Below are 14,755 nucleotides of genomic sequence, written 5' to 3' on the forward strand. Positions count from 1 at the left end.
CGACTTTTTGTCGAACACCCTCTTAGCGTCGAGTGTGCCACGGTAGGCGGCCAGAGTGCCCCCGGGAGGCCCGCGCTGGCGAAGCCCCCGATCACGGCGTTGTGGAGGAACGTGTCCCGTCTCCCAATAGCCGTGAGGGGCTCCAGCGCGGCGTCGAGGCGGCTAGCAGCGACGTGGGATAGGGCTAGTGTCCTGCGGCTACCGGTCATCGTTGGAGGAGGGGTTGCGTATCAACGACTAATACATATCGATTGTCATTTAATAACAGAGATTTGATTGTTAGAAAGGATCATGTGTTAGGAAAGTTAGGATTCAAAATTGATTGCCACATAATTGGATTTCATTATTTGGTAACGTATTATTGGTTCTTGCCATTTGTAACATGGTTGGTTAGGAAAACTTTGAAAGATTGGGAAGTCTTTATTGGGAGGTGAAAAAAAAACAATGTGAAGGGTGGTGGTGGGAGGTCAAACGAAAAACAAACGAAAAAAACCCCGCTAGCGGCGGCGTGGGATAGGGCTAGTGTCGTGCGACTGAGTGTCGTCGTTTGAGGAGGGGCTAGGTATCAACGACGAATACATATTGATTGTCATTTAATAATAAAGATTTGATTGTTAGAAAGGATCCATGCATTAAAAAAGTTAGGATTCAAAAGTTATTGCCACATAATTGTATTTTATTGTTTGGAATCGTATTATTGGTTCCTGCCATTTGGAACATGGGTAGAATTTTTTTAAAAGATTGGTATTTTTTTTATCAGGAATTGATAAAACCAATGTGAAGGATGGTGATGGAAGATGAGATGAAAAAACCGAATTGCTATTCATCAAGTGAACAATTAGGAGTAATTATGCACCACTGTCCGCGACACATACAACGGACAAATGCTATCTCTGTTTTGAATGCGGGGCTTTGGAGATGCTCTTTAACCTCGCGCTCACGTAGGTGTGCCCTACACCCCTATATTCCTGTGCTGTCCGTTCCTCTCGAGTGTTAGACACATGGCAAGCACGTCCAAAACAGAGAAATCGTCCTATACTGTACCATTCCTTGGTCCTGTTGGCACCGACCATCCGTGGACGGTGGGTTGTCCAACAGAGACCCACCCATCCGGTCGTCTCCACCAGAATCTCTGAACCTGCTGCAAGCCGATTACTACCACCACATCTCTGAAATTGGCAACTATTTGCACTTGGTAGAACAGGACAGGGGAGGCAGATAATCACATTACTGATTACCTATGGCCTCTCCAGAATCCAGGCAATGCTACGCTATCAACAGCAAGAATGGCGCCTCTCCAAAACAAGCAACCAGTGGCAACGCCATGCCCCAAGCCCGGCTCACTCCTTTCCTTCCTCGGCGCTGCCTGCTTCTTCCAGCCGCGCCATCTTCAGTATTTACATCCCATATGCAGAGGATCAGCCAACACCCCCCACACCGACTGGGACCCGATCCGTTCGCCGCGAGTTGGCTCGCTGCCACGCTACCCTTCCTCCGCTGACAACAAGAGCGAAGGTGGTTGAAGCGAAAAAGGCACGTCTTCAGGGAGAGATTTAATTTCTCAGTTGCGTCGTGGCGATGCCAAGTGCCCGTACCCGATTGCGCCCTGGTCCATCGTTGAACCGGGAGCCCGGGATGGATGATTATTATTCCGCGTCGGTTTGCGGTGGGCGCATGGCGCCTCCCTCCTTCCTTTTTAAACCCCCCTCCGCCCTCTCACTCCGCAGTGGGAGACAGTGTTAATTAGCATCGACCGATCTCAGGTTCTCAACCTAATCCTTAACTGCCCTCCCAGCACAAAACTACTCCTCCTTCCCTCCCCGTCCCTCTGACACCCCCGCCTTCCTCCTGCCTTCATCGACGGTTTCGTCCTTGGGTTTCCCCCGATTCATTACATCCTGCTGTTCCTGAAGGCCAAGTTGACGGCTGCTTCGGCCAATCGATTCTGGTTCATCTGCGAGCGGATTCTTGGGTGTCCTCTGCCTTGGTCGCCGTGGATCGGCCATGTTCGTCAAGAAGCTCGTGGAGAAGGCCTCCAAGAAGGTAACCACTCTCGCTCTCTCGCTCGCTCGCTCGATCCCATCCCATCCAGTCCAATGCTCTCCGCTGCCATTTTACCACTACTCCGATTTATCAGCCTCCTTGTTCTTGGTCGATTCTGTGTGGTACCAGGGAGTAGAGATTAAGACAATTTTGCTACAGCACGTAGATGAGATTCGCGGGTGAGGAGTAGTAATCCTAGAACGGTTTCTTTTCCTGATTGGGGAGTAGCTGTTGATGCCACTCCCCCCCTTCTCCGCAGACCGAATTCGCACGTAATCCTTTGGAAAATGTCACTTTCCGTTCATTTTTCTCGTTTTTGCCGAGGGAACAAGAAAAGAATGTTGCCTCGTACACGCCGTGGCCCAATGGTGGCTACAGCTTGTCAGAGAGGCGGAGATGGAGTGTCCCGGTCCTTGTTTCGATCCGAGCTCCCTTCAAATTTGAAACGCCCACAAATGCCATCGCCATGGAGCCATGGGCGATTCAGAAGTTTAAGGCAGCTCTGGAGGTCCATGTGACCTCATTAATGCCCAGGCAAAGGCAAAGGACGGCCCGATTGTTTAGTCGCTGCTGAAATGGGAAATGATTCCACCCTGCAGTGCCGTGGCTCGAACAGCAGAGGTGAAAAAAAGTAAGGGCGATCGATCGAGATGGACAAGAAATTTCGATGGATTGACCAAGTTCGACGCGTGGATTGGATGGATTACAATAGTGTAGGGTTGAGATAAAATATCCTAGCAGGCCGGTCCTTTGAGATCAACGAGGCAACGTCTCACAACGAGATTTGCTTATTCTTATACTGACTAGTATATGCTTGGGTTCAGGCATCAGGGCAGGCCATGCATGCCGGCTTTGGCCTGCAGTCACCGGCGGCTGTTTTACAGCGGGCGTTCAGTCGCGGCTGTCGATTTCAGTACTCCAAAATACAGTATGATTTGCACCATATGCCTCGACCCTTTGCTTTTTTTAATAAAGGTATTAGTATAACTTCATGGTAGGGCAACCGAGCAAGGTGCAACAAAGTGCATAAAACGAAATGAGACCAGGCCATGCACTGACAGCAACACGCTCAGGGTGTTTGGATACTCTCTAGTCATGTGACTAGTAGTAGTCAGACTAGAAGTTTTTAGTCAGGCCCTGTTTGGAAGGTGACTACTACTAGTCAGCATTAAATGTCTCTGTATTAAATTATTCTCATTTATCTCCCTTTCATTGACATGCCAGCATGGGAGGATGAGCCATTAATTGGAGAAGAGACTTTAGTCACTTTTAGTTGGGGGTGGGGTGACTAGGGACTAAACTAGTTTTAGTCACCCATTAGTCAGGTGTGTTTGGAGGTTTACTGACTAAAGGTGACTACTACTAGTCTCTAGTCTCTGGTGATCCAAACACCCTCTCAGTTTTCTACTCCATATACAGTAGGGTACAAAGTTGAGATTTATGACGATTCGCTCTTGAAAAAAGATTTATGATGATTTCAGAAGAGAGGAAAAAAAAACTGGGATTCATCAGATGCTTGGGATTAAGTTAGGGACACGGGTCTTGTTTTTGAAATTGCAGCAGCATGACGCGTGTACAAGCCCGTTGGCGTCGTGATCTTCTCGGTGCTAATGGGATCACGCCACCTGGTCGTTTGTTAGATCCACGTGCTCGTTTCGATGTGACTGTGCCATGTGCTCGGCCGGCTGGGCTCGTGGAGCAGGGCCTGCTGACACGTGGATGGCCTTACATCAAGTAGGAACCAGGACATATCTCGGCCTTTTTCTTCATTTATTATTTTTGTAATAAGATACAAACATTCAAAGTTTGAAAGTATCTCAGGGTGCAGTAAAGACAAAACAGAGTAATCTGATATACTTCCTCTGTAAACTAATATAAGAGCATTTAAATTACTAAAATAGTGTTTTAAATGTTCTTATATTAATTTACGGACGGAGTATTTTTAAATTATTCAAAAGATAAAAGGAATCAATAAAATAAGAAAAGCTCCCGGCGAGGATCGAACTCGCGGCCTTTCGCTTACGAAGCGAACGCAATACCACTATGCTACGGAAGCACTAGCGTTCCGTTTTCCGTATGCTCATAATCCGTCTTTTGTCTCTTCGCAGCAACACAGCGGCGGCATCGGCGGGCTGCGCGCCGAGGACGTGAGCCCGCGGCTGGCCTTCCACTACGGCGTCCCCGCCGACGCCGCCCTCCTCGCCTACGACCCCCTCCTCCACGTCCTCGCCGTCGGCACCAGGTAACCCGCCGACAGCTCCCCAAACCCCCACGCCCGCTTGCTTGCTTCCCTTCCGTTCCGTTCCGACGGAGTCCTCTCCCCGCCGTCGCTGACGCCCTCTGCTCCGCCGCGCGCCTGCCGCAGGAATGGGCAGATCAAGCTGTTCGGCCGCGACAACACGCAGGCGCTGCTCCAGTCCCCCTCCCCTATCCCCTCCAAGTTCCTGCAGGTACCACTCACCACCTCCTTCCAATCCCGTTGCTTTCTGTGCCCAGCCCCGCATTGCAGAACCCCCAGCTTCAACTTTGATCGATGTCGCTTAATTTGACTCTCCCTTTCAGTTCGCCGATGGCCAAGGGCTTCTCCTGAGCGTGAGCACTCAGAACCAGATCGAGGCACGTCTATTCCCACACATTCATTCTCTTGGTCCATTCAGGGTATCTTTTTCCAAGCGTTGTTGATTCAGAAAAGAAAAAACACATTGTATGCAGGTCTGGGACATTGACACGAAGAGGCTGTGCTATCTGCATCCTTTTGAGAAGCAAATAACCGCGTTTACAGTGCTGCAGAAGAGCTTCTACATGTAAGTGATGGTTGGTTACTGAATGTACTACGTAGGCATGGATCTTGATGGGTTAAATGTGCTAACGAGAACTCTGGATTGCGCAGATATGCAGGAGACAGTTTTGGAAATGTGTCCTTGTTGAAGCTTGACTCGGGTCAGCGGTGTCTAGTTGACCTGCCATATTGCATTCCTTTTGCCGAATCTTATGGTATGCTGCCTTTTTTTACTTCCTTCAGCACGCATCAAAATGCGGCACTTTGTATCAGGGAGAAAGCACCAAGACAAAGGCCAAAACGCAGCAAAACGCCAGGACAGAGCGAAACTATCACAAAAGGAACTAGAAACGTAACTGTAACCAAAAAAGCAGCAAACCAAATCAGGAAAGATAAGCCGTCTCTAGAATATCAATATATATGTTGAATACTCATTTTTCTTAAGGCTAGCTACATACTGAACTTTGTTTATCCTTGTTCAAAAAAAAATTAGTTAGTTTGCAGTTATATGTAAAATATCACCCCCATTCAGATATTTGTTAAATATTCAGAAAGAAAATTCACAACAGCAATACTGATGCCAATCATCTCAATAAGAGCCAATGTAATTGGAAACTTAAATTCAAATTTGGACTCACTTCGATCTGTTATTGAAGGTTCCACGCCAAATGGTGGTAATGGGGTAGAAGTTGCATTTGTGTCGCCGCAGCCTTTGGCTGAATCTAACAGGTGGGTCGGTCTCTTTTGGTTTGGCACGAATAATTGCAGCTTTTGGGCCATGTCATATTCATGTTGATCTTCCATAATTCATACCCCTTTGTAGGCATAGTGAAATGTCTCATTAAGGTACACTCTTCCTCTCAGGTTGCTCATTATCTTCAGAGATGGTGTCATGACTTTATGGGATATTAAGGCAAGCAAAGTGGTATTCGTATCCGGTAGAACTACGCAACAACAATTGCACCAGGAGGATAAAAATGTGACATCGTCATGCTGGGCGTGTACCAAGGGAAGCAAAGTTGCTATTGGATATGACAGTGGTGATATCTATCTTTGGGCTGTTCCTGATATTTTCAGTGCAGAAAATTCCTCATCTTTGAGTAATCAGAATCTACCTATTCAGAGGCTTAACCTTGGATACAAGCTAGACAAGGTGCCAATAGTCACTTTGAGGTGGGTACCTGGTGATGGGAAGTCTGGACGTTTGTATATTAACGGATTCAGCGAACAAGCATACCTATATCAGGTAGAAACACTGAAATATTCTCATAGTGGCTTTATGATGTTCCTGATGGCCTGCCATACTTTCAAGTGCATGCTTTATGGATATTGTTATCCCAAATGACTTTTTTGTTATTCGAACTTACATCATGTCTTAGCAAACTTTAGCGGATTGCAAATAATTGGAGCAGTAAATATCATCATATCTGCCTGCCAGGACTATCACTAAATAACTATCAGGTTATCAAATACTGATTTTATTTTAATGTGCAGTTCCATTCAAGAATGATGGTATGTCTTTGCATGATCTATAAGGAAAGCCTTTGTATGATTTTTATTCTCAGTATTACATTTTCTAGGGACCGATTTAGACTGGATGATCTACTGGTTTTGGGGCTGACTGGTTTGAATAATTAAAAATTGATGGGTACTCAAAGTAAATTCCCACCCAAATGGCAACAGATTGTTTGTTATTTTCAAGCAACCAGACAAAAGGTCTATTTTCTAAGCATTACCTGAACTTAGAACAGTCAGTTTCTTTCTGAAAAATATCGTGACGGTTTACATGGATAGGATGTCTTGGTATTTTGCTCAGTGAGAAATGCATCTTTGCTCAACTTTTCATTTGTGTTCTCTGAACGCAGGTCCTGATTCTGAATGAAGAGAGTGAATCTCGAATTGTAAAGATGGTATTACCCCTGACAGAAGCTTGTCAAGGAATGGAGTTTGTTACAGGCCTTAGCGACCCAAATAAGCAAAGACAAAGTGCTCTTGTTCTCTTGTTGAAATCTGGTCAAATCTGTTTATACGATGATTCAGAAATTGAGCGCTACCTCCTTCAATCTCAGTCTAGATCACCACCAACACTTCCAAGCCATTCATTTGTGAAACAGCCGTATGGTGATTCGGGCATCAACGTTGCAAAGTTCTACACAAGTGACCGTACAATAATAACTAATGAGGCATGTATAGATTTGTAAAAATATGTCTCGCAAAACAACTATGAAGTCTTTGACCAACAGCTTCATCTTTTTTAACGGACAGGATTATTTTTCATCATTGGCCTCCAAATATCCATGGCTGCTTTCAATGAAGGATAAAGGTCAGATTTCTGCAAGTTTTAGCAACATCCATAAGACCAGGAATCTTTATATAACTGGACATATGGATGGAACCATAAGCTTTTGGGATGCATCATGTCCTCTTCTGCTGCAGATTTTTATGATAAGGCAGCAGGTAACTTCAAATCACAACTGTTTTGCTAAGTGTTCCACAATAAAAATATAAATTTTTATACGAACAGCTATGCTCGACTTCATTCTACTCACCAGCTAATCATTTCACAGCATGAAGACAATACATCAAGTGGAGCATGTATTACTTCATTGCAGTTTGATATGCCCTCCAGTATTCTTATATCTGGAGATCATAGTGGAACGGTAAACTATTCCATGGTTACAAGGTGGTGTTTAGTTTATGTGTTTAATACACGTCCAGTGCATTGAAATTTATTTCTTCTTTCCAGGTCCGCATAATCACATTCAGAAAGGACTCTAGCGGCAATATATTATCCTTTTTACAAGGTACCAATTTACTCAGGGGTTGTGCTTCTATCTATATACATACTAACTTGGTTGTTGATTCTACGGAAGAGTCTGCACTACAATAATTTCAATAGTATTATTGAAGTTTGTACCAGTTAGATTTTAGCACATTCAGTGATTCTTTTGGAACATTTAACTAATGGATAGCGAGTATACATTCATTATCCTTTCTAAGGAGCACGTTTGGAGTATAACCTCACTTCCTTTCAGTAAATAAACGTGAGTTTGCAGCTTGTCTCACTGAGTTCTGAACTGTCATAATCAAGTTGTTTTAGGGTTTCCATAGACGAACCTTTCCAATTAAAATTACTCCTTATTATTACTATATTAGCAAAAAGTAATATTTTAAAAACATCCTCTGGACAAACAAAAGATGAAGAATAATGTATCAAGGACCTCTTTTAGCAATTAGCAGTGAACAGATGATGCAGACTTGTTGCATTCGTTTCACAATAAGGACAGATGTACAGTGTGGAGTTTCTTAGAAGTTATATGTGATTGGTTGATTTTGGTGTCTACAAGTAGAGACAATTTATATATTTTCTATGAGATAATCTTAATAAATGGTTGTCAGCAGTTTGGCACTTTTTGATCTTATGATCTAATTGATGCATCTTTTTAATAATGTTTTTATATCTAGGACTTATGAAGTTTCTCTCTGTTAATTAACCAACATCTTTGTGACTCATCAGGAAAGCAAGGGGATAACTATGATGCAAGAAGTATAAAGCTCAAGGGAGCTGTAACCTCAACCTCTATGATCTCTAACTCGAAGCATTTTGCTGTTGGGACAGAAAAAGGAATTGTAAGAAATTTGTCCATTGTACAAAACTCTCTCGACTTTTCGGAACTATTAGGTTCGGAGCATCATTTAATCAACACAACAAATCGCTTATACCTCTAGCATAGTATCACAGTTCAAAAATAGTACCACTAAAAATTTATCACTTTGTTTATGATAGTCAAATTTCAGACTCAAGGCTATTAAATATCAGTGTTTGATATGCGATCTCACAGAAGATTTTAAAGTTAAATGGTTAGTGCTTGCAGTTCAACAACTTTTAGAATCTTGCTAAGCAAAATAGTGATTACTTCTTCTAAGACTTTGCAGTTTGCCATTCTTGATATGAAGTGACTCGTGTCATGTGTGTAGTATTTAGTATGTTAATGATTGTAGTTCCTTAAATATGGTTATTCAACTCAACATTTGGGCTCATTATTCAACCAACAAGATGACATATCTGGAAAAACATGTTTCAGGTATCAGTTATCAAGGTAGATGATGCTACTATATTGTATCAGAAACAGCTTGAGTGTCGTGTATCTGGTGGAATTGCTTCCTTGCAATTTGAACTCTACAGCCACAATGGGTACGATAAGGATCTTCTGATAGTAGGAATGGAAGATTCTTCTATTTGTATTCTCGAGGAAGAAACTGGAAAACTTTTGAATGCCAACCCAGTTCAGACAAACAGACCCACAAGAGCCCTTCTGTTGCAGACATTGGGTGAGCTATATGATCCTGCGTAATAATCCAGATTTTTTGTAATATCTACCCATCAACCCCATTCTCATGGTAGTATTACCGCAGTATTATGCCATTCTAAAGCCAGATAATGCCATCATGCAGAGTTATCGTCAAATGAAGCACCAGTATCTGATAACCATGGTACGGCATTGAAGGAATCTTCCCTGTTGCTTTGCACGGAAGATGCAATCCGCTTATTTTCCTTGAGCCATGCGATTCAGGTATTTCTGTTTCCAGTTATCTCAGAAGTTCTATTTTTATGTGAGTTTTGATGTTCATCGTGCAGCTTTCCTTTGTGCAGGGAATGAAGAAGATAACTAATAAGAAAAAGTTAAATGGTAGCTGTTGTTTTGCATCTCTTATCCATAGTGCTTCTTCTGAAATTGGAATTGTACTAGTCTTCTCCAATGGAAAAGTAGAAACAAGGTGAGGTAACAGCTGAGTTGAAAACTTTGCATGAGGGGTCGAGGGCATTCAAATGAAGTCGATGAATTCTAGTGTATTTATGAAACTGCAGGTCCCTCCCAGATTTATCCTTGTTGAAGGAAGCCTCTTTACGAGGTTTTGTACATTCAAAAAACTTGAATTCCTCTAGTTCCATAACATGTTCATCTGATGGAGAAATCATCTTGGTATGGATTGCACTATCACTTTACTTTTTGATACACCTTAGTGGTAACTTCAGTATAACTCTATTCATGATTTTAAAAGTAGCTTTCAGTTATAATTAGTTTCTTTGATTGTACAGATTAAGGGGGAGGCGACATATTTTTTCTCTACTCTCTGCCAGGATGACATCTACAGGTATGGTAGCATGCTTAGTTTATAACTGTGGTGATGATGAATAATTGACTTTGTTTAGCAACATTGGAGCTTTGCAATTTAGTGCATGCACTACTAGAGACCCAATAAGGCAATGAGCCATTCTAGAGCTCCTGTTCTGATCATCAAATAGCTGGCACAATGATTTCATAATTTATTTCGAGCTAAACTTAGGGGTTTTTTTTTGTTCTATGATTTCAATGAGAAGAAAACAAACACTTCTCTTACTGGTTCCTTTCAGACTTCTTAGTATAGTTATCTAATTAGTGCGGTTTGTACACAGGCATGTAGACAATATTAATATGGTATACAGAAAAGACCGCCCGCTCAGGGAAGAATCTTCCTATGTGGTGAAGTCTCCCAAAGAAAAGAAAAAGGTAACTGATTAATCTTATGGTCAGTTGAGGCATCTGTGTATCTTTCTTTCTGATAATGGAAATTCTCCAGGGCTTATTTGGGATGATTATGAAAGACACTAAAGGGAGCAAGGCCAACGAGAGTGATGAAAATGGCAATGGACAGTTCACCGCAACAACTTCTGAAGAACTGGCCTCAATATTTTCATCGGCGAACTTCACTCCACCATCTGCGAGAAGGAGCAGTTCACTGAAAGATAATGAAAATATTGAGCTAGACATAGGTATGCGATGTTCACAATTCTAAAAGGCCCTACATGCCTTCCTCCCGCCTAGCCCAACTAGGCGCTAGGCACTACCACATTGTATGCCTGGCTATTGCTTTTTAGAACACTTCTCTTATTACACTACTTCCTTTTAGAGGAACTATTACATTGTCTCGGTATACTTACTCTAGTATGTTTCTTTCTCAAGATGATATCGACATTGAAGATAACACACAAAAGCAGAAAGGACCACACTTCCCAGGTCTAAGCAAACAGAAATTCAGCAAGGGACTCCAGGCTCTTAGAGGTGAGAAAAGTATTATAATAAGATGGTTATACATAACCTTGTAATCCAAGGCATGGCGTTGTACAATTAGAACTTTTTTTTCTGCGGGGGTAAAATTAGAACTCTAGTTCAACTATTTAAGTGTGATATGTTGTTCAAATCTTTGATACGCAGGAAAACTGAAGCCCAGAACAGAAGAAAAGGTGAATACAGAAAATAAGAAGCCTGAAGATGAACCTTCAATTAGACAAGTTGACCAGATAAAGATGAAGTATGGATATGCAACAAGTGATGTGAGTGCATAAAAGCGACAGTTTATCATCAAAATCATGACCTGCACATTTATGTACATAGACAGGCTGATCAACTCCGGTTGATGAGCATCTACATGGAATCATATTACCCATGCGTAGAATAATGCACAACATAATAGACTATTTCCCCTCAAGGAAAGAAATGTGACTAGTTGATGCATTCACTTACCATTCCTTCATTGTTGATCTGAACAGGACTCAACCAGTGTTCCAAAAATGATTGGAAACAAGCTGCAAGAGAACATAAAAAAATTGGAGGTAAACATCCTTTTGCTTCCCTACTGATACTGCTCTGCGAGGGGGCCTACACATAATTAAGTTTCGAAACAAAACTTTTCTGTCATCCACTCATTCCCAATTTCCTTATGTTTTGCAAAACTTTCCAATTTCCATATGAATAGTCAGGGAAGACACTCATAAAGAACATTCTGCATAAACTGAAAGGGCATTAACATGTACAAATGTGCTTCCCGCAGGGCATTAATCTTCGGTCCGCAGATATGGCTCATGGCGCTCAATCCTTCTCATCAATGGCGAAAGAACTGCTCCGAACCACGAAGAACGAGAAGAGCTCAACGTAGCAACGGCAGCTATATCCAATTGTATAAAGTCCTCCTTTTTATGTTTGTTTGAGATGGCCAACTGCACTTGTTGTGCGGTCAGCTGTAGATAAGAGTCCTCTACACTTCTTAAAATGATTTTGTTGGTAGCAAACAAAGGATCATAAGTACCTTACACCATCAATTGTTTCACTGCACAAATTTGGATTGTTTAATACATGGGCAAACTTAACGTATTCAGGTCTGATGAAGATAATACCACGCTTCATGGTTACAAGCTGCACTATGCCAACACAACCACCAGGGGAAGCCAGCAACTAGCACCGATTTAAATTCCCGTCCAAGTAAAAAAAAAACTAATGATGTCCTGACTGCAAAATGTTACAACAGACGGCCATTGGTCAACTTGAGAAAAGCAATTGGGGACAATGTTATACTCCCTCCATTCCTAAATATAATGCTTTTTAGAGATTCCAATGCAGACTATATGGAGCAAAAGGCAGACTATAAAGTCTTTTATTTAGAAACAGAGGGAGGTAATAAACAAAAATTTGCTGCACAAGACTCAAGAGCAAGTGCAGCACAAGTGCATCCTGCCAGAACATCTGAAGGACCATGAGAAGCAATAAGAAAGTGAAAGGAGAACACAAGACGGCCAACAATTAACAGCAAGCCAACAGCGGGCTAGTCATCAGACCAGTAGATAAAAACAAGCATAATAACGGTTTCCACATGCTGCGGAGGTCCACGAAAGATAAGCAGTCAAGGGTTTTAGGCTTTTCTTCGCTACTAGTCAAACAGAGACTCCTCCAGCATGCCGCAGACCAGGAGTACGCATCTAAACATTCTCCTCACATAACATTACATCATAAGGACATTGACATGGCAGCTAAGCCCTAAGCAGCACGCGCTGATTTGCACCACTGCTGTTCCCTCATCCACTATTTACTCCTCGTCGTCCTGCAATAAGCCAATCAAACATATGTTAGCAACAATAAGTAAAATACATTGGCACTGCAATGTATGCCACCTAAAGTGATGCATGAATTTTATATACCTCAGCATCATCCTCAACGTCAGACTTGGACTTGTCAGAACCTTCTTCCTCCTCATCAGCATCGGTCTTGGCCTTCTTGGAGGTGGTGCTCTCCTGATAAAATGAAATACACCATTATTACCCCAAAACTGATATATTTGAATGCATAGTAGTACAAGCATAACGTCACAAGATTCATGGCAGACACGGTATAATACCTTCTTCTTCACAGCCTTGCTCGCTGGTGCATCTGCCTTCTTCCCACCATACTTTGCCTTCTCCTGAACAAGACATGCATTACCAGTTTAGGATCAAACAATTCATCTTCCCTTTAAAAACAGACTGATAAAGGATAACATATTTTCTGTGTTCCCTTTGCTGACCCTGCACAGAAGTTTTTAGAAGGCCAGAACATTGTGGTATAGACTGACGGCGTTATCAGTTCGGCCTAACAGAGCACAGCTTGGGTGTTGTTTTGGTAAGTTGCAGCAAATATAATGGCACTGGACAGGTATCCACCAACACTAATTACATAAGCACTGCAAAAATCATATAAACCTCATCCATATTCCGACATACTGACACTGTAACAGAGACTCGCTGTTTTATCATATCTTGGGGCAACAGACTACAAATTAGTTGTATATTTAATGCAACGGGCACGACAACCTAGTGTTATTTTTTGGCCAGCGCCGGAGCGACTCTCCACAATATAAATTTCATAAGCAGTGCAAAAACCAGACAAACCTCATCCGACATGCTGCGCCACTTCTCCCCGGCCGCCTTGGTAACCTAAAAGGAAAAATAAACAAGCAGCACATACACACACTTATGAGCCAGGATCCATCGAAGCGAAACCCTAGAAGCTAAACCCTAGAAATAGACTAGCAGAAGAGTGGGAGACTCACGGCAGCGACGCCCTTTGCCTCGGGGTGCTTCTCCATGTACTGCGGCCTGAACTCAGCCCTGCCGCCGAAGTTTCAACAAATATTAGAGTACGGAGACGAATAGATCTGGGAGAGGAGGCGGGGAGGGAGGGCTTACAGGAAGACGAAGAAGGGGGTCGGGGCGCGCTTCGGCTTGGTGACGCCGCCGGTGGCCGTCTTGCTCTTGCCGGAGGCCTTGAACCTGCAGCGCACCACCACGGAAGCAGCGGAACCGAAGGCCAAGTTAGTCGGTACCACAACCGAAAGACGTGAACGTTAACGGGCCAGGAAGAGGAGACTGGGGAGCAGGAGAAGGTGACTTACGCGGCGTCGCCGTTGGCCTTGGACCTCATGGTGGCGGGGCGGGGCGGCGAGCGGCTAGGGCTCTGGGGAGGGTTAGGGCTTCGGCGCGGAACTGCTGCGGATTGGGGAGCGGAGGGAATGAGACGGGGAAGGACAACGAAAGGGGGAGAATGCGACGTGTGGTGGTGGAGTGGCCTCGTGGGGATGGTGGTCACGATCGGTGGTGGAAGCCTTGGCAGTTGGCACTGGGCCGAGAAAAACTGGACCGGCTCTGCACACCTGGACCTTTTTGTTCCGAGCAGCCCGGTGCGAAATTTGCCGCTTTGAAGCGGCTTGCTGGCTCATCTAAAAAAACAAAAACAAAGAAACAAACTATTCCCCTCTAGTTAGGGTTTCTCTCTCCTCTCGGCGACGGCGACGGTCACCCTCACCGTAGAGATCGACATCCCCTGCAGCTTCCCCTCCCGGCGGCTGGCTCTGGGTCGTCGGAGCGGGACGTGCTTGGGAACTCCACAACCCGCGGACCTTCTATTCGGACAAGAGATCTCATGGATAAGGGGGCCTCTGGGTCGGGCTTGGCGACAACCGATCTGGAGACCATGATGGAAGAACTGGGTTTGAACGCGGAAAACCTGCAAGACGTGCTGGTGAACGACGCGGGTCTTCATGCGGAAGCAACCAGGTGGATGGCGATCGCTAGGGTTCACACGA

General features: G+C 43.8%; 2 protein-coding genes and 1 non-coding gene across 3 annotated transcripts; 1 reads left to right on the top strand and 2 right to left on the bottom strand.

Annotated features, from left to right (window-relative positions):
- Nucleotides 1–1,716: 1,716 nt before the first annotated feature.
- On the top strand, nt 1,717–12,015 carry LOC123427493. The gene is made up of 24 exons (XM_045111561.1): nt 1,717–2,043; nt 4,152–4,285; nt 4,409–4,493; nt 4,606–4,659; nt 4,756–4,847; nt 4,934–5,037; nt 5,479–5,551; nt 5,687–6,068; nt 6,688–7,005; nt 7,088–7,279; nt 7,390–7,482; nt 7,569–7,626; nt 8,340–8,452; nt 8,908–9,154; nt 9,278–9,396; nt 9,477–9,601; nt 9,693–9,807; nt 9,924–9,979; nt 10,281–10,374; nt 10,445–10,637; nt 10,828–10,926; nt 11,080–11,198; nt 11,415–11,477; nt 11,696–12,015. Exons 1-24 carry the CDS (start codon nt 2,005–2,007, stop codon nt 11,798–11,800), a joined length of 3,072 nt encoding a protein of 1,023 aa, XP_044967496.1. The 5' UTR covers nt 1,717–2,004; the 3' UTR covers nt 11,801–12,015.
- On the bottom strand, nt 4,028–4,099 carry TRNAT-CGU. Its single transcript has one exon. It is a non-coding gene; the product is annotated as a tRNA-Thr (tRNA).
- A 398-nt stretch (nt 12,016–12,413) lies between the features above and the next one.
- LOC123427494 (DNA-binding protein MNB1B-like) lies at nt 12,414–14,335 on the bottom strand. The gene is made up of 7 exons (XM_045111562.1): nt 14,066–14,335; nt 13,860–13,943; nt 13,724–13,781; nt 13,563–13,607; nt 13,034–13,096; nt 12,837–12,929; nt 12,414–12,739 (listed from the first exon to the last, which is right to left on the bottom strand). The coding sequence occupies exons 1-7, from the start codon at nt 14,092–14,094 to the stop codon at nt 12,725–12,727; spliced, it is 387 nt and encodes a 128-aa protein (XP_044967497.1). The 5' UTR covers nt 14,095–14,335; the 3' UTR covers nt 12,414–12,724.
- Between the last annotated feature and the right edge of the window lie 420 nt (nt 14,336–14,755).

The sequence above is a fragment of the Hordeum vulgare genome, chromosome 2H, assembly GCF_904849725.1.
Source record: "Hordeum vulgare subsp. vulgare chromosome 2H, MorexV3_pseudomolecules_assembly, whole genome shotgun sequence".
NCBI lineage: Eukaryota > Viridiplantae > Streptophyta > Magnoliopsida > Poales > Poaceae > Hordeum > Hordeum vulgare.

Bases quoted from the DNA above. Each gene is read 5' to 3' on its own strand.
- LOC123427494 (XM_045111562.1), bottom strand. From the start codon at position 14,094: ATGAGGTCCAAGGCCAACGGCGACGCCGC. The intron at 13,782-13,859 runs GTAAGCCCTCCC...CTTCGGCGGCAG, and splicing joins ACCCCCTTCTTCGTCTTCCT to GGCTGAGTTCAGGCCGCAGT. The intron at 12,930-13,033 runs GTATTATACCGT...TCATTTTATCAG, and splicing joins GCAAGGCTGTGAAGAAGAAG to GAGAGCACCACCTCCAAGAA.
- LOC123427493 (XM_045111561.1), top strand. From the start codon at position 2,005: ATGTTCGTCAAGAAGCTCGTGGAGAAGGCCTCCAAGAAG. The intron at 5,038-5,478 runs GTATGCTGCCTT...CTGTTATTGAAG, and splicing joins TCCTTTTGCCGAATCTTATG to GTTCCACGCCAAATGGTGGT. The intron at 10,927-11,079 runs GTGAGAAAAGTA...TTTGATACGCAG, and splicing joins GGGACTCCAGGCTCTTAGAG to GAAAACTGAAGCCCAGAACA.